This window comes from Eulemur rufifrons, chromosome 7 (genome assembly GCF_041146395.1).
Source record: "Eulemur rufifrons isolate Redbay chromosome 7, OSU_ERuf_1, whole genome shotgun sequence".
NCBI lineage: Eukaryota > Metazoa > Chordata > Mammalia > Primates > Lemuridae > Eulemur > Eulemur rufifrons.
Window position 1 is genome coordinate 228,762,722 of NC_090989.1, and position 18,770 is coordinate 228,781,491.

Consider the following 18,770-nt stretch of genomic DNA (forward strand, 5'->3'; position numbering starts at 1 on the left):
TTTAGGCTGCTTGAATCTGTGAGTTGATACTCTTCAATTGGGGAAAAATCTCAGCTATTTCTATACTGCTTCTGTCCCATTCTGTCTTTTAGGACAGTAATTTGACTTTTTGTGTGTATCCTACATGTTTCTCATGGTGTCTTTTTTGTCCCCTCCTTTTAGTTTTTCTTTGCTTTATCGTGTCTGTTTTCTATTGGTAGGTCTCTCAAATCACTAATCCCTGTCATCTGCTATATACAATCTGAGCTCCATTGAGATATTAACTTGAGGTTCCATATGTTTTAATTTTATATAATGCGTTTGATCTTTTTTTATAGAGTCCAAATCTCTGGTGAAAAATTTCAATCTTCTCATCTGTATTTTTTAAAAAATTTTTCTTGAATATAGTAGTTACGGTTATTTTTTACATTGTTACCTAAGTCCAGTATCTTGATTGTTGTCCTTTTCTTTTGGTTATTGATTGATCTTCTGATTGCTTTTACATGCCTGACAATTTTTAAATTTTATTCCAGACATAGTGTACAGAAGAATTGTAGAGAATTGTAGTGGCTATCTTTAGAAACTCCTGATCATTATTTGGATTAGGAGCTGATTATTTCACTCTTGTCATGTTTGAGTTGGATTAGAATTGGTTTTAAAGTTTGGTAAGACTCTTTTTACCTCTGGTTCACCCTGAGCTTCATCTTGCCTGTGTAACATCAAAATCTATAATAGCAGATGCATTGAGGGTAAAATTGATGTTAAAGAAAAAATTATTCAATAATACTTGTTAAAACACAGTAAGAATTTTTTCAGGACCATTGTGATAGGGAGCACTGCAGTGGTGTCTTGGAGTGGTTGGAGATTGGGCTAAACTCTGAATACAGCATGGACAAGTGGGAATTTATAACCAAGGAGCAAGGTGGGAGTCAGTGGATGGGAAATTACTAAAAGGAAACATCAGGGATAATGGGGATTCTGGCTAAACTGACTTAACAGGATTCTTGCAAAAGGCAGGCCAGGGTAGATATCACCTGGGGGAAGTTAGAGGCTGAGGAACCTGATCAGATATCAGGGGTGAGAGGGCGTGGGGGGAGTCCTTGCTAAACTGACTTAGTAGGGTTCTTGCTAGAACGGTATTTTATAAGGAAATGCACAGGTGGGCCTACAAGGTTCAGAAGCCTAAACCTGTGCTTTGGTCAAGCACAGGATCTTAGTCACTATCTGTGTTTAAGGCACGTCGAGTCTCCAATTGTTATGAATGCCAGAATTCCTTTAGTTTCTTTGTCTACAAGCAACAGGAGCAAGCTGGGTCCTCAACTTCTGGCTGTACCTAGAATTGCAGTTGATTTTAAACCTGTTTTATTTCTAGGTGGGTCCTCTTCCTGTGCATCTCAGGACTGCAGGAAATTTTATTTTGCCTTTCTGAAGTTTGCTTCCTAGCCCTTGACCCTTCTGCATCTTTTAAGTTCAGCAAATGTCTTGTGGGGAAAATGGACACATTTCAAGTCTCTGATTATTTCTTCAGCCCTATGTAAGAGCTTTGCTGATCTCTCTTAGGTCCAGCAGTCGTCTGCCTGAACTAAGTCCACTTTCTTAGCCTATGCCCAGAATTGGTAAATATTATCAGGGAAAAAAAAAAAAAAATCAGCTCACTTCTGAACAGTTCTCCTACGGTGGAATTTTAATCAATCTAGGCCTCATTGATTCCATAGCTGCTTGGTGCCTTTAAAAATATGATTTCTATGCATTTTCCACCTTTTCTAACTGTTGGAAGAGTTGGTCTACCATGACCTACTTACTGTATACTACTGTAAAGTGGAATTCTTAACTGTGTAGTATGAAATTGTCTTAATATTCCTTATTTATGATTTTTGAGTCTAATTTCATTTCTATGCACAAAATTCTAAGCATTATATAAAGAAGGAATGAGTCTAAATATATCCATTAAAAGTAGTTTACAATAAAAATTGCTAAACCTCTGTATATGGGGTATAAGATCAGTAACTTAACATTGGCTACAAATGTGCTATATGCAAATTTTGAAGCTCATAAGATGCCTTTTATATTCAATACATTGTTAAAACTTGTCTTTCAAAGGAAGAACTTCATGAAAGTTTAAGAAATTATAATAATACATTAGTTTTTACATCGGATTACTACGTCTTATTTGTAGGCTGTTTTGTGTGTACACATTTTTCCCCCTAAACTTTTCACTGGACAGTAAAGACGGAACACTCTAGTTTTATTTTTAGAGCAGAAATAATTTCATGTTAATTTATTAAGTGGCTATCTTTTGTATTATACTAAATATTAAGAAAACAAAGAGGTTAGAAATTATCCTTGCCCTTAAATTGAGGAGATAAAGTATATACATAAGGAAAGATAATAAAACAATTTAATATTTTTGGATATTGAAAATTCCATTTTTATTTCACCTAGTTATTGCTTAGAGTTTGTTTGTAGAATTTTGTGGAGATGTTATGATGAGTACGATTTTAGCCATTGTAATCTGGCTTGTGTTAAATATACTGAGTAAATGCAGATCTGCTTCAAGTGATTTAAGTTAATTCATCCCTACTTGGATTATTGAAAACATGAATTAACATTTTAGCTTATGAATTTTGTTATACATATAAGATCATAAATGGGTATTTTAAAGTTTTCATTTTTAAGTTATGAATGATACATGTTCTGTGACGATGATCTGAAAAACACAAAAAGAATCGATAATTTCACGATTCACAGATAATCATTATTTTTATTTATGTCCTTATGTCTATTCTGTGGACATTTTCAGAAACACTTACACTTAATAGTGTGTTAGATTTTGAAAGGCTATTGAAGTCTATTTTGTTTTGTTTTGTTTTGTTTTTTCAGACAGGGTCTCACTCTGTTGCCTGGGCTAGAGTGCCGTGGCATCAGCCTAGCTCACAGCAACCTCAAACTCCTGGGCTTAAGCGATCCTCCTGCCTCAGCCTCCCGGGACTACAGGCATGCGCCACCATGCCCAGCTAATTTTTTCTATATATATTTTTTTAGTTGTCCAGCTAATTTCTTTCTATTTTTAGTAGAGACAGGGTCTCGCTCTTGCTCAGGCTGGTCTTGAACTGTTGAGCTCAAAGGATCCACCTGCCTTGGCCTCCCAGAGTGCTAGGATTACAGGCGTGAGCCACCATGTCCGGCCTTGAAGTCTATTTGTTTTTAAATACAAAATGATGTTACTGTAAATGACTGCTAATGTGACTTGATGAGTGATACATCTGTGAGTTTCATAAGTAGAGGATGATCTAAAACATAATTTTTTTCTTTATCGAAAGTATACAGTTTTATAACCTTGTTTTTACATTATTATGTCACATTTTATCACCTTAAAATTTTCTATAATTTTATTTTAAATGTCTGCATAAGATTCTAACTTAGAGATGACTGGATTTTTAAATTGATAAATACAGGAGTTTTCATCATTTTCACACAAAATTTAGGTCTTAATTTACACATTACTCTGCAATTTGACTTTTTTCACTTAGTATTTTATGACCATTCTTCCCATATTAATGGATATACTCCTTATTACTATTTCTAGTATTTGTAGAATATTCCAAAGTATAGAAGTTTCTTATTTACTGTACTGGTCTTTTCTTGATGGACCTTTGGCAACTACAGACCAGTGCTACAGTAAACATTTTTATCCATACAGCCTTATGTATTGGTGCATATATTTCTTTAGGGTACTTTACCTTAAGTAGGATTGTTGGGTTAAAGTGTGTATATTGACAACCAAAATAAGTGGCTGAGGCAGAGATCTCAATCAGTGGAAGCGAGGAAAGCACAAACCACGGAAGCATCTGTGACCTGTGCTCTCTGAAGAGGGATTTGGGAACTCGGTATTTAAGGGGAGAGGGCGTACAGAAAGAAAGAGGAGGAGGGAGGTGGGCAGTGAGGCAGATGGTTACATTCTTGTGAAGTTTTAGTTAGTGCCCAGGAAATCCACATTTTACATAAGATAAGGTGAATGGTGGAAAAGAGGAGAATAAAGAAAGAATCAATTATATAGATGTCCCTGAGTATGTGGAAGAATGATCTTGTCTTTGTTTTGCACTTGGGAAGATAAACTGTAATCAACATACTAGTGTGGAATCAAACAGACTTTAGTTTTAGGAGCTAGACTCAGCCTGCAGACCTAAAGTTGCAATTTGCATGTTCTTGTTTATGAGAGAAAAGTAAAGAATTTTCTATGAATGATCTGTAGAGGCAGTCCTTGTAGATGCCTGAGACCTTTTACCTTTAGGTAGGGATCTGGCTAATGCGTGTTAGTAACAGCTTTTTATTTGGAAGGGGATGTTCGCCTGACTGAGCCTCCAGGCTTGACCTTCTCTTTTGCATAGGAGTTGAGGAGGTGGTCTTGAGTTTTTAATTTTCCTTCACAATGTGTGTATTCATTTTTAATAAATATTGTCAAATTATCAAAAAATTATATTAATTCCCAGTATCACTCTAATTGTTCTTAGAATTCTTGTTTTCCTACATTTATGCCTGTATTACATTAGTGAAAAATGATCTTGTCATTTTGATTTCCATTTGTTTCTTTTTTTTTTGAAGGTAGGGTCTCCCTCTTTTGTCCAGGCTAGAATCCAGTGGTGTCATCATAGCTCACTGCAACCTCGAACTTCTGGACTGAAGCAATCCTCCTGCCTCAGCCTGCTGAGTAGCTGGGACTACAGGTGTGCACCACCATGCCCAGCTAATTTTTTTAATTTTTTGTAGAGATGGGGTCTTGCTATCGCCCAGGCTGGTCTCGAACTCCTGGGCTCAAGCGTTCCTCCCCCCTCGGCCTCCCAAAGTGCTGGGATTATAGGTGTGAGCCACTGTGCCCGGCTCCATTTGTTTCATTGCTAGTAATGTTTATCTTTTCATGTTTACTGGCTCTTTATACTTCTCTTGCAAGTTGCCTGTTTGTCCATTTTTCAATAGTATTGTCTTCTGTAGCAAGTCTTTATTAATATTATCAATATAAATATTAAGTAATGGGGATACTAATTGTCCCTAAGTATTGCATATACCTAACACATTGGTATGATCATCACATCATTTCATTTTCTTATTTAAACTTATTTATTATTCATCTCCCACAAACCTAGGAATATTAGTTCTATGTCTACTTGGTTGTCCTGTTCACATAGATCCAATGCCAAGAGCATTTTCTACACCTGGTAGCAGCCATGTATTGAATGAAATAAATATCTGACCATACCATTATTTTACTGAGATAAAGGATATCCTATCTAAATATAGGATTCTTAACGATTCTTTTTTCTCAGCTGTGAGATATTTTTTAATGTCCTCTGGTCTCTAGAGTTAGTGTTGAGTAGTCTAGTGTTAATATTATTTCCTTTGTAGGCAGTCTGTTCTTTTTCACAGAATGTTTTTTCTCATTGTGATTCAAATTCAGTTATTTCTGCATATTATCTCTAAATATGTGTCTTTTTTCATTACACTGTCTCCACATAGCCCCCACCCAATCATACCTGTCTGAGTTTCAGCCTTTTCAGTCTGACCACTTACGTGTTTGTGCACCTAGAGAAAGTTTCTTCTGTTATTCCTAAATTGACACTTGGTCTTTCCTGTTTTCTCTTTTTTTTCTCCTTCTGTAAATTGACAACCCAAAATAAGTGACTGAGGCAAAAATCACAATCCAAAGATTGAATAAATCTGAAGATTTATTAAGCCAAAGTTTGAGGATGTACCTGGGGGGAAAAACAAACCACAGAAGCATTTGTGACTGTTTTTCCAAAGCAGGATTTGGGAACTCAGTTTTTAAAGGGGATAGGACATACAGAAAGAAAAGAAGATGGAGGTGGATAGTGAGGCAAATGGTTACATTCTTGGGAGGCTCAGGAGATCTGTATTTTATATACAATATGGTGAATGTTAGAAGAGAAAAAGTGAAAGAAGTATCAATTATGTAGATGTCCCTGGGTAGGTGGAAGTGTTTGGTTTTGTCTATGTTCTGCACCTGGAAAGAAGCTTTTGTAATCAACATTATTAGTGTGGGATCAAACAGACTTTAGTTTTAGAACCTAGATTTAGCCTGCAGACCCAAAGTTAAAATTTGCATGTCCTTGCTTATGGGAGGCCAGCAAAGAATTTCTTTTTTTTTTTTTTTGTTTGTTTGTTTGTTTTTCAGCTCATTAAGGGGGTACAAAAGATCAGGCTATATACATTGCCCATGCCTCCCCATCCCCCCGAGTCTGAGCTTTAGTTGTGTCCATTCCCTAGACAGTGCACATCACTCTCATCATATAGGTGTGCAAAGAATTTCTTAATGAATGATCTGTTGGGGCAGTCCATGTAGATGCTGTTTACCTTTCCGTGGAGATCTGGCTAATGTATAATGTGAGTAACAGCTATTCATTTGGAAGGGGTATTGCATGACTCAGCCTCCAGACTTGAACTTCCCTTTTGCCTAAGGAGTTGGGGAGCTGGTCCTGAAATACTTATTTTCCTTTACAACTCATTTGCAAACCTCCTGAATTTGTCCTCCAGTTCTCTTATCTTTTCAATAATGGTCTTATCTCTGTATGGCTTGTATTATGAAATTGTTTCCATTTGATCTTGTGGAACAAAAGATTCAGCTTTCACAAGGGATTCTTCTTTATTAGTTCATCTGTTGAATTTTTCTATTAAGAAATTTTTAGCTCTGTCCTGTTTATGTTCTCTTTACATCTCTTGAAAGTTCTTAATTTTTTTTAACTTACTTACATTCTTCCGTTTCATCCATATGCCTCATCAATAGGAACTACTTATTTTACTTGTTTAGTTTGGTCTTCCATCATAAAGTTAATGAGCTTCCTTAATAAGTGGTTTTTCTTTGCTGTGTTCCATTAGCTACCTGTAGAGGTGAGGCTTTTGTGTGGGTCTCTGGCAATACAAACCAGCAGATGTTGGATATAATGGCAGTTTGCAGAGGCAGACAAGCTCAAACGCCGTTGTCCTGTGTTGAGGCTTGGAGAGAGTCTCCTCTCAGGCGTAGTCTCTGAGTGGAAGGGCCTTAAGCTGAAGGCTTCCTCAAACCATGGGGTCTGGCAACAGTTTAGTTAACCAGCACAGCCTCTACTCTAAGCCTGCAGAAGTCAGCAGAGTTGTATTGAAAGCCTGGCCAATGTCCCCTTCCAGAAGCAGATACATTTAGCCCTTTTCTGAGTGAGAACCACAGGAGTCTGCTTTTTAAGCTTACTTAGAGAACTGAAATCCCAGATATTGGCCCAATGCCTCAAGGAATGGCAAAGCAGACTTTCCCTCTGCCTGGTCCCTAACTACCTATTCGTTCCCTAAAGAACTCAAGTGATCTTGATGACCCTTACAGCAGCCTCCAGGCTCATTCAATACATACTTCTGTAGTTAACTGTACTCCTGAGAGGAAGAGAGGAGTTAGGAATGTGGGCTTAGTCCATCTAGCTTCTGGGAATCCAGAAACTAACTTATACCATTTCTACCAGTTGTTCAAGGTTTTTGTTTTTGGCTTCTGCCTGCAAAAGAGGTTATTTTTAATTTTCATTCCTTTCATTATGATGAAGATAATACAAATAGAGAACCATTAGTTATTTGGTAATAGTTTAGAAAGGTCACTAATATTTTTGTATCATCTATTCATTAAGGCATTCACTCTTTTCTTTGCAAACATTTATACTAGATAGAGGATAGATTATCTTTTAGCCATTTATACTAAAAGATAATCTATCAAGGTGTTTTTAAAAATAATGTTAAGAAATTATACATTATCATAAAATGGGTATTGGATAAGTGAACTTCTTGGTAACCAAAGTTTAGTGGGATTCTGAAGTTCTAATTTTAATGATTTTTTTCCTCAAATATATTACATATTTTCTTAGCCTCTTATGTGAAATATATTGAATATGAGTTAACTACTTGAAGATTCAGTTATTATAGTGGCAAATTTTGGGGGAGTGTCTATGTGCTAGGCACTGTTGTAAGCAATTTACATGTATTAAAATTAATTTAATCTTCCTAACAACCCTCTAAAGGTAGGTACTTGTATTATTCCCATCATATAGTTGAGCAAACTAGGGTACAGGGAAGTGCAGTAACCTGCTCAAGATTACATGGCTACTGTGTGCCTTAGATCACATGGATAATAATGGAATTCAAATCCACGAAGCCTGGCAAATGCTCAAAAAAAGCAAAATGCAAACAAGCAACAACAGTAATAACAGCATCAGCAACCACAGCCTTCAGGTTTCAAATTATTCTTCCTAAAATATGGAATTAGGTGAGGTAGTTTGCATGGTTTTTCAAATCTACCATTATTTACAATTGAAAAAATTATATGTTAAACTTTAATGTTTGTACCTTTCTAAATTTTTGATGCATTGTTAATGTCCTTTTAAATTTTTGTTTCTAGTTCTTTTCATTCTAAGTGGTATTAATAGAGACAAATGTGTTTCATCCTCAATTTAAGTGGTAATTTTCTTATTTTGTCCCTCTATCCCTATGTATCTATGACCCTAATTCATGTATATACCAAAAAAAGGGAGATTTGTCATTTAAGTTTCCTACAGAAATGGTTGGTCCTTTGTGATTAAAGCTACATAATCCAATAGTAGTATGCTTTGGAGAAAGAAAAAGATATTTAAAATATGGGATATCAGGAAAAAGAACCAAGTTACTTAGAAAAATTAATTTAGTTTTAGAGGGGGTGTGTGTGTATACATGTTAGAAGGTGTTAGAGCTAGGCGCACTGGCTCACACCTGTAATCCTAGAGCTTTGGAGGCCAAGGCTGGAAGAATGGCTTGAGGCCAGGAGTTCAAGTCCAGCCTGAATAACATAGAACTTGATCTCTACAAAAAATTGAAAAATTAGCTGGGCATCGTGGCACGTGCCTGTAGTTCCATCTACTCGGGAAGCTGAGATGGGAGGATCACTCCAACCCAAGTGTTCAAGGCTGCAGTGAGCTATGATGGTGCTGCTGAGCTCTAACCTGGGCAACAGAGCAAGATGCTGCCTCTAAACTAAAAAAATAAAAAGGAAAGGGAAGAAGAAGGTATTGGGATTGTTGCCCCACAGATTAAGCAATAGTTATGTATTTTATTTGTGTTATTTTGGGAATGTGAAGAGAAGGGCCATTATAACACTGTGTAATAACAGATTTAGTATAGTAATATTAAGATGTTGCTTTTTTTTAAAGATAATCATTTACGACCAAAACTTAAAATTCATCAAAGCCAGGACTGCGTAGAAAATGTCAATGTAAATGTCGTTGAGATCTAGAAGTGCATAATATTTAGTATACATAAAAAACTTTAGATATTTAGTAAAGATGATTGACATATAGAATACCAAAATAGTAAATCAAGCCATTATTTGTAATTTCATCCAGTATATTGTGTATATACAATTTCTAAATGCTGGTTCAAAATGATACATCTTCTCCCTGACCTGTAGTCCTCTAAGCACTTGTTAAAATTCAGAGTATATTAATAGCCTTAGACACTCTGAGATGTTGAACTTTTGGCTTTGAGCAACCAGTATTTTGGATAGCATTGGTAAGTTAATATTATCCATCTTTAGTACCAGACCATATTGTTTTCCTTTTCTAGCCCATATAAGGTAACAGTAGAGTTTAAAATTTTGAAGTCATTAATCTGTGTCGGGATAATATATGAGAAACTTTAGCTATGGTTTGATTTGAAGCCATTTTCCCTTTGCTTCCATGTTCTGTATATTGCAAGAACATAAAATTGCACATGAAGAATTAGAAAGCTGATCTGAAGAACCTTCCTTCACGAATCTTTTTCTTTTGTTTCCTAATATGTTGAACAGTAGTTTTTGAATACCTTGTAAAATTTAGAGTTAAAAAAGAATAAAAGTAAAGTTTATAGTTAAAAAAAAAAAAACTGGCTTTGCTGAAGAAACTATTCCCTCTGTCATTCCTTTAAGTAAAAAACAGGAAGCCAGTATTGGAAAGAAATTTGAAACCTTGGATAATTTTTTTGGTTTTCTTTGGTTCTACTTTGGAGGCACCCACCTGCCTCTAAAATGATAGGAATTCAGCATTAGTAAAAGTAGTTGGGCAAAACATTGCCGTTTCACTCTGTTATGGCTAAAAATATTAGGTTAGACACAGCTAAATATTGTTGTTACCTCTGGTTAAAATTTGGGGAAACATGGACTTTTGTTCTTTAAATTATGTAGTTATATATATGTATATATTTTATAACAGTATGCCTTTTGAAATAAAAGAACATACGATTTAAAACATGGCATCTTTTAAAAAAAAAGATCAAGCCATAAAGCTGGATAAAAATATAAAAGTATATATTTATATAAATGTAAAATGGTTGTTCAAGTTTCACAAGCCACAGATGTATGCCATAATCATCTAACGGCACTATTTTTAATACATTTTCTATCTTAAAAATATTTTGTTAACTTAGAAAAATGAAAGAGCTGACATTCAAATTTTGGAAATTAAAAGTTGTTCTGTTTTACTTCTCTGTCTCAGACTATATTTTGTAGTAAATCAGAGACCAAAAGATTGATTTTGAAATATGTAAATATGCTTTGTTGAAGTTAATTCTGTGTAAGCTTTGAGTAAACGTTTTATCATAAAGATACAGTAATGCAATAAAGCAGCATTGTTGCTTTAAAAACTTAGAATAATTATTTACATATTAGTGCAGAGTATGAAGAGTTCTGTATATTTTGCAAAAGTCTATTTAATAATATAATTATTTGAAAACATTCATGTCTAATATTTTATAAGCTATTGATTTCAATTACATGTTTATAAAATATTTTCAAATCTGTAAAGGTCCTATTTTTCAAGATGGGTTATGTTAAAACAAAAGTCATTTTTATTTACATAATTAGACTGTAATTCTTCAAAGGAGGGTTAAGAGTAAAGTTTTTTCAAAGTAAGAATATATAAAATTAAAATTCAGGGTTTAAATCATAGCTTTATTCTTTAATTCATGATCAATAAAATTTGTCTTTCAGACAGCAAATGGCTACATCTTGTTTTTTCATATTACATCTACAAGAGGGGACAAGTACCTTTATGAACCAGTATATCCCAAGTAAGTTTGTTGCCTTTCATTCTTTTAGTATTTGATTTAAATGCTTTATATTAAAAAAAAATTACAGTTTTTGGTTGTCTGAAGTGATTAAAATAAAGCTAAGCCAGCATTTCCAAAATAGTATTGCAAAAATTACCAGGTCTTTGAACTGTCCAGAATTCTTAAATTAATTAAATAAGTTTGGGAATCTTGATGAATAGACTATAATATCCTTTCTTGGACATTCAGAATTACTGGTAATATACTCCAGGTCTAGCACCCTCCAGTCCTTATTAGGGAGGAGCTAAGAGATCATGAAAGGGAAGAGGTGAAATGTTAATAAGTTACAGGCACTTTTGCCCATGTTTTTGTATATGCGTAGAAAAAAAGAACTCCAGACAGTTGTTACCCCTTTGTTAAAATTTGGGGGAACATGGACTTTTGTTCTTTAAACTGTGTAGTTACATATATTTTGCATTGTTTTTTTTTTCCCTTATAACAGGCCTTACTTTTGAAATAAAACAACATAAAAATTTAAAGCATGACATCTTTTTTTAAACAGAACAAGCCATAAAGCTGGATAAAAATATAAAAACATATTTATCATATTTCTTGATGATGGGAAACATCCAAAGTGTAATAAGTATATAGGAAATTAAAGGGAAAAACATTTCATTATATGAAAAGTTTAAATTTTTGAAAATTGACAGAAAAAAAGAAAAACATTAAAAAAGCAAGTAATTTGAAATCTATTTGCGGTACATACAGCCAAGTCTTACTATTTTATGTATAAAGGAGTCATATAAATTGCTGATAAATACACAAAGATACTCCAATAAATACGTCAAAGCAGTCTCATAAGAGGAAACATAATAACTAAGAAACCCAAGAGAAACTGTTCAGGCCCAGAAGTAACCTAAAGAAAATAAAACATTAAATACAATTTTTTAAAAAACCCACACATTTTTATGTATTAACATAGATTTTTAAAAAATTATTACTCAGTGCTAGTAGAGGTATAATAAAACTTGTATTGCACACTTCTGATACACAAAGGTGTAATAATAGGGAGTTGGTTACTAAATTAATTGTGGTGAATCATTCTCTTAAAGTGATACGCAGTCACTAAAATACAATGTCTCAGAAAAATTTACAAACTTAAGAACCGGACCATATTTAATGCCTAGTGAAGAAACAGATTACACAAAATTATATAATGTAATATGACCACAACTATGTAAAACAAAACAACAAAAATCATCTAAAGAAAAAAATCCAGAATAGTTTAATATAAGTACTTACAGTAATTGCTCCTAAGTGGGAGAACTGTAAAGATTTTTTTACTTCTTTCAACTCTTGAATTTTTCCAAAAATTTTTGATATATGCATAGTGTATTATTGTATTTGAAAAATCTAAAAAAGATACCCATGATTCCAAAAATATGGTACCATGAAAGTTGTTTGATTAAGTAACATTTGTTAATATTGTTGAGAATACACTTTAGGAAAGGCTAACCTAGGCCATGTGGAATATAGGTCAAATCTTTTCATTATAGATTCTAAGGGAATTTTTGGATATAAGCCACTTGTTTTTGTAACAAGTATGGTGTTAATTGAGGTGCTGAGTTTTGGAAATCTTTTTTAGAGTTTAAAAATTTTTTGATATTTAATTTGGCTGTTTTTCAATAAAAAGTTTTAATGGCAAAAATCCTTTGACACAAATATACTGCTTAAAATGATATGGACAGTGTGATGTATTTAGAAATTTTAAATTCAGTTTTATGGGTAATATAAAGGTTTTTTTAATTCTAAGTCATTTTATGATCCTTATGAAGAACTGTTTTAATCAATGACTAAAATTTTATTTATTTGTGTATTTTGAACTACTCTAATTCCTTTTAATAGTTTAATTTTGACATGTTCCTATAAATAAAAAGCAATAATTGTTTTTCTAATTAAAACAGTTTTTTAATTGGTTAATTTATGGTACTGTGAAGGGTAGAGAAATAACTTCTGTTGAAATAGTGAAAATAGTTTTCGTTCTTTCAGTTTACTAATATGATTACATATGTTTACAATGTTTCAGAATAGTATTTTGAGACCCACTTTTTGTGTTCCAGAGGTTTTAAAAAGCAATTTCTTACCTTCTTGTGACTCCAGGGATGCCAGTTAATTAAGAAGTTCTGACCATGCATGAACTTTGCTATGTTTGACAACATATGTTAGGGTAGAGAATTAAGTAACATTATTCTTTTTTTAATTTGAGTGTTCTTTCACTATATTGAAGATTTTGTGTTTCAATGACTAGGCTCAATAAAATGTACATTGCCTTACAGCAGTATGAATAGTGGTTAAAGATACAGGCTTTGGTATCAGAACTGGAATTGATTGTCAGCTCTGCCACTTTTCAGCTGTACGATTTCTTTCAAGTTATGTAATACCACCAAAAACTCAGTTTTCTCATTAGTAGAATGGAATAACAGTAGTAATCATTTCCTAGGAGTAAATGAGGTCATTCATGTTTAATGCTTAGATAAGTACCTGGCTTATGGGAAAATTAATGAAGGATAACCGTTATTACCACTAATATATTTTTTCACCAAATTTTTACTGCGTTTCTAAGATTTCAAGTAATTTTTAAAGTATATATAAATATTTTTTAATTGATAATGTACTTCTTTACCAGAGTCTAACTTCTAGTAACTGCTGCATAAAATCAAATAAAATCTCTTATACAAAAATAGTTTTACAGATTAAAGTCAGCCAGTTGTGTATTTGTACACTGGACTGCTTTCTGGTTGGGTTACTTAGTCTGCTAAGTTTTTGGTCTTTCTGCATAACTCATTTATAAAATGGGAATAAAAGTAACTTTTTCTGCAATTGTTAGGAGGATTATATGAGTTCATGTTTTTAAAGCCTGAAAAATGTGGTTATATAAACGTTTGAGGGAGGTAAAGATAAAAGTTTGGTTTTAACAGTGGTACCTTCATTGTCATTTGTCCATTGTAAACACTTACGTAGTTGAAGACTCTGTTCTGAGCACTTTTTAATACTCATTTGATCCCTGTAATGACCCTGTGAGGTAGTTACATATAATTATTATACAGACTGCTGCACAGAGAGGCCAAGTAACTCACCCTTAGTCACATGCTAATGAGTGGCACAGCCAGGATTCAGACACAAGTGTTGTAGCTCCAAAGCCTGTGTTCTTAACTACTAATATTTTACTGCCTCAACCCTGTTTATGCCCCATCCAGCCATGTACTACTTGGAGACTTATTTGGGGAGCAAGGAATGGAAAAAAGGAGAAATGATCTGGAGTGGTTTATAATAGTCCTGAATAATACAGAGGCAGCATAATTAAGGCCAGTAGTTAATCATTCTCTCCTCAATTATAGAAACACTATTGTCTCTTATTTCTCCTCTCTAAATCTTTTGAGTTCATCACCTGAGTTTTTCTAGAGTATCTCAGCATCCCTGTATTATGTGACAGCATCTAACCTCAGACTGCATATCATTTTCCATTATGCTGCATCTGAGAACACGGGTCAGATGTCCCTGTGATCTTTCATAGTTTCCACCTAATGTTGTTTAAGCATCCTTCCTGTAGATGTTGGGAGTCAGTATTCAATAATGGTGGCAGGCTTATTAAATGACTCTTTATGCTGCAAAGATCACTTATTCTTTGATGAATGAATTTTTCATTTCTTTATTTTTTTGCATCTTTTTTTTTTTTTCTTCTTCTTCTTCTTAAAAGATGGGGTCTTGTTCTGTTGCTAGGCTGGAGAGGCAGTGGCTTGCTCATATAGCTTGCTGCAGCCTCCAGCTCCTGGGCTCAAGTGATCCTTCTGCCTCAGCCTCCCAAGTAGCTGGGACTACAGGCACGTGCTACTATACCTGGCTAATTTTTCTTTTTTCTTTTTTTGTAGAGATGGGGGTCTTGCAATGTTTCCTAGGCTGGTCTAGAACTCATGGCCCCAAGCAATCCTCTCGCCCCAGCCTCCCAAAGTGTTGGGATTACAGGCGTCAGCCATCACACCTGGCCCACCTTTTGTATCTTTATAGATGCCATTCTATAATAAAATATTTCTTCATATTAGTTACACAAACCAGTGGACAGACTAGACTGGTTGAAGGTTGTCTTGGCTTTTTATTTTATGGCTTGGAAATTACAGTGAAATTAATGCGGAAACTGCCAGAATCAGAAATAATTTGTGTTTAGCTTTAAAATGTATTTATGTGCTTATGTTTAAATATGAATTTAGTAGATCTAGAAATTGCAAACGATATCTAATTTCATTATAATAAAGATCATTTCAAGAAATATGTCATCATAATGTATACTTTGTTGAGAGCAGAGATTTCTCCCCCCTTCTTTCAATCTTTCTACCACAACTATTAACCTCTTTTTTGGTTAGAGACCACCATTATTGAGGCTGAGGTTCTCAAACAAAGTTACTGTATTAAAATTCAGTGCACTTAAATATCAAATAGTAAAGATATAGATACCATCTTTGCTAAAAAAAATTATTCCAAAACAACTACTATAAAAACTTGAAACTTCTCAGCTCCCCCATCCCCCAACATAGCTCATCAGATTGTGATACTTCTTACCAGCTAGGTATTAATGAATTAGTGCCATCTGGAAAGGAAGAAGAGAATAGCTAACTGAGGTTAGCAATTTCTAACTTCAACACAACTTATCCCTTCAAAAATTCAGTGTCCTTTCAGGAGAAACCTACATTAAGGGACAGAACCTTCTAAATCACATCACATTTAGAGGAGAAAAGAGGTCTGAATTAGTCACAGTCTTGTGAAAATTTCCCTTAATACATGTTTATTTCTTTTTGCTAATAAGTTGAGTGTTTTCTAGAGAGTAAACTTTTCTTTTTTTCCCCTTATTTTTAATAACATACCTTTTTCTACGTTCAGTTCATGGACTTGACAAAGTATATTAGTGATGTTAACATTTTTTATTCCCTTTGAACCTCTCAAAACATCACATCTACTTTGATTTCAAATAGACATATTTTGTAAATGTATGTGTGTGACTTTTAGCTATTGAACTTCACATATTCTCTACATCCATTAGCTTGTATCATAATTGCACAAACATTTATTGATAGGATTGGTAATGGTGTTATTGTATAAATTCTATATAGTGAAAACTCCCTTTTTGGCCACAATTCCAAGGGTAGCACCTGAATCCAAAGAATGATAGAATTATTAAAAGATCTGCCCAATTCAGAGAGCTCTGTACATTGTTCTTATCAGACTGAAGGCTGTCTGAATGTGTGATAATGTATTACAAATGAAAAGCATTTTTCGGGGATTTGGGGGTTTATTTGTTGTTTTATAAAAGGTCTGGTGATGAAGATACTGTATCTTTCAGAAAACTCTTCTGAAAATTATTTTCATCCATTCTTCTATCCGTTTAAAAAGTATTGGATTTAGTCAGGTTCCAGACACTATTGTAGATACTAGAGATGGAGCAGTGAAAACAAAACAAAAAGCCCTACTCATAAAGCTTGTATTCTTCTAGTAGAGGGTGATAAAGAAGTGAAATACATTAAAAGTTAAGTGATAGGTTCTGTGGAGAAAAATAAAGCAAGGTAAGAGAATAGAGAAGTTGGGACATGACTTGAAATAGAGTGGTCAAGGTCTTAACTGAGTAGATGACATATAAAAGTATCTCAAAGAGGATGAGGTAGGTAACAAAACATAACCCCAGGGGAGAAGAGCATTCTGGTTTGATGAGATTTAGCAGGTAAGAAAGTTCATTTGAAGACATTGTGAATAAATTTTAGGTCCTATCTAATAATTTATAATTAGTAAGAAAAGATGAATTTTTTTATTAACCGTAAAAATGAAAATACACTATGATTTTCAAGTAACTTAATCCTGGGAAAGTCTAGAGCCAATTCCCTTTTTCTGTAAATGGCATCACCATGTACTTGAGTGAGTTTATTTACTCTTCCTGCTTATTAACACTAATAGCCAGTCTGTTTCAAGTCCAGTATAATTCCACCTTGTCTGTCATTTCTTTTCCCTCCTTGTAATTTCCACTAACACTACTTTAGTTTGGATTTTGTCACTTTTCTCCTTGATTTTTTGTAATATCTTCTTAATCTGTCTTTTACAGTTTGCCCCTAAATGATTTTTTTCAAATGTTACATTTACTTGCCATTTTCCTGCATAAAATTTTTCAGTGGCTTTTCACATTAGTTATGTTGCTTTCTTTTTTTGAGCTTCATCTGAAAAATGAAGTTAATGCCATCTACTTTATAAAGTTGTCATTAGGTTTAAATCTGCACCCAAAATTACTATGTAGTACATAAAATAATGTTTTACTATTCCCTAGGGTTTTGTTCTGAGTTCTATTCTACATGTTCTTCCTGGCTTTAAGTACTCGATATATATGGATGATGATCAGATCTGCTTCTTGAATCTGGTAGCACCTTCTTAAGCTTCAGGCCCACCTTTCCAGTATAAATCCATTTAGACGTTGCTGTAGGCAGCCTCATTCATTGCCCCCCTACCAAGGCAAACATGCTGTTGCTTTATTAACTTTCTTTCAGTTACCATCTTCTATACAGTTGTATGAGGTAGAAAACCTTGGATTCTTTGTTTCTTCCCATATTTGTTAAGTAATCAAGTTATATTGATTGATTATAGTTTTCTTGTGTCTCTAGAATTTATTTATCTCTGTTTTGCACTCACAGTTCTTTTTAGGGGCTTCAAGGCCACCCCTTTGGCTGTTGAAAAAGCTTATGTACTAACTCATTTCTCTTCTACACGAGTCTCTTTGTCCTACATACTGAAATCCATCCTTTGCATTGATACCAGATTTATTTTTCAAAACAGAAACCTATTGATGTGATACTTGTGTTATAAACTTTTGTTGCTACCAAGTTCCCACAAAATAAAGTCCGAGCTTTCTGGCCTGGCATTTAGAATGTACTTTTCCCATATCTCAAGCACATTGAACCACATCTCCTTTTTAATTTAATGCCTCTGTTTTGTTTTTATTTGGTGTAGTCTGTATGCCCCCTGCACTATGTATTTTTTCTGTAAGAAAGCCATCTTGACTTGATTTTCAAGCTCAGGTCAGACATCTAGTCTGTTCTAAAAAGCTTCTGCCCTCAACTCTCCTTTTCTCCCTTGTACCCAAGAAATAACTAATCCCTCATATGCATTCCCGTAGCACTTTTAAAAATTTACAACTGGTAATCTATGAATACCTTCTTTTAAAAAAAAAATCAAACAATAAGAGATATATAAAGATAAAAAGTAAAAATGTGAACCTTGTCTGCTTTTTTTAGATTCTAATCCTGTTTTACTGTCCAGTTGGCCTATATCTCTTGGGTAAATGGATACCTAGGAGTAGAATTGCTAGGGCATATCACATGTCTAGTAGTTTTAGAGTGAATGCTGGACATTGTATTCTTAATACATTATTGATTGTCTGATTTTTGTGCTTTTCCTTTAAAGAGCATTGAAGTTTGTTTTGGGTAGCTGTTAAACTACTTGGAGATCTTCTTGATCCTCTTCAGGCTTATTTGTGTGGATATTTTAGGGTGAATTTAACCTTTAGGCTAGCTTAGCCTTTCTTAGGTCTCTACTGAATGTCTTGGGTCTTTAACAAGATCTCTTCACTCTGGCTAGTCAGAACTGGATTGTCTGTCTCCCAGTCGTATGTGAGCTGGGTAGCCAAA

At 34.0% G+C, this 18,770-nt stretch overlaps 1 protein-coding gene across 3 annotated transcripts in view; it reads left to right on the forward strand.

Moving 5' to 3' along the window:
- Positions 1 to 18,770, forward strand: part of RIC1 (RIC1 homolog, RAB6A GEF complex partner 1) — a 115,293-nt gene that overhangs the window by 22,151 nt on the left and 74,372 nt on the right. For all 3 annotated transcript variants that reach the window (XM_069476462.1, XM_069476464.1, XM_069476463.1), the window contains exon 3: positions 10,997 to 11,076. In XM_069476462.1, the coding sequence (XP_069332563.1) occupies positions 10,997 to 11,076 (80 nt within the window). The remainder of the gene's footprint in view (positions 1 to 10,996; positions 11,077 to 18,770) is intronic.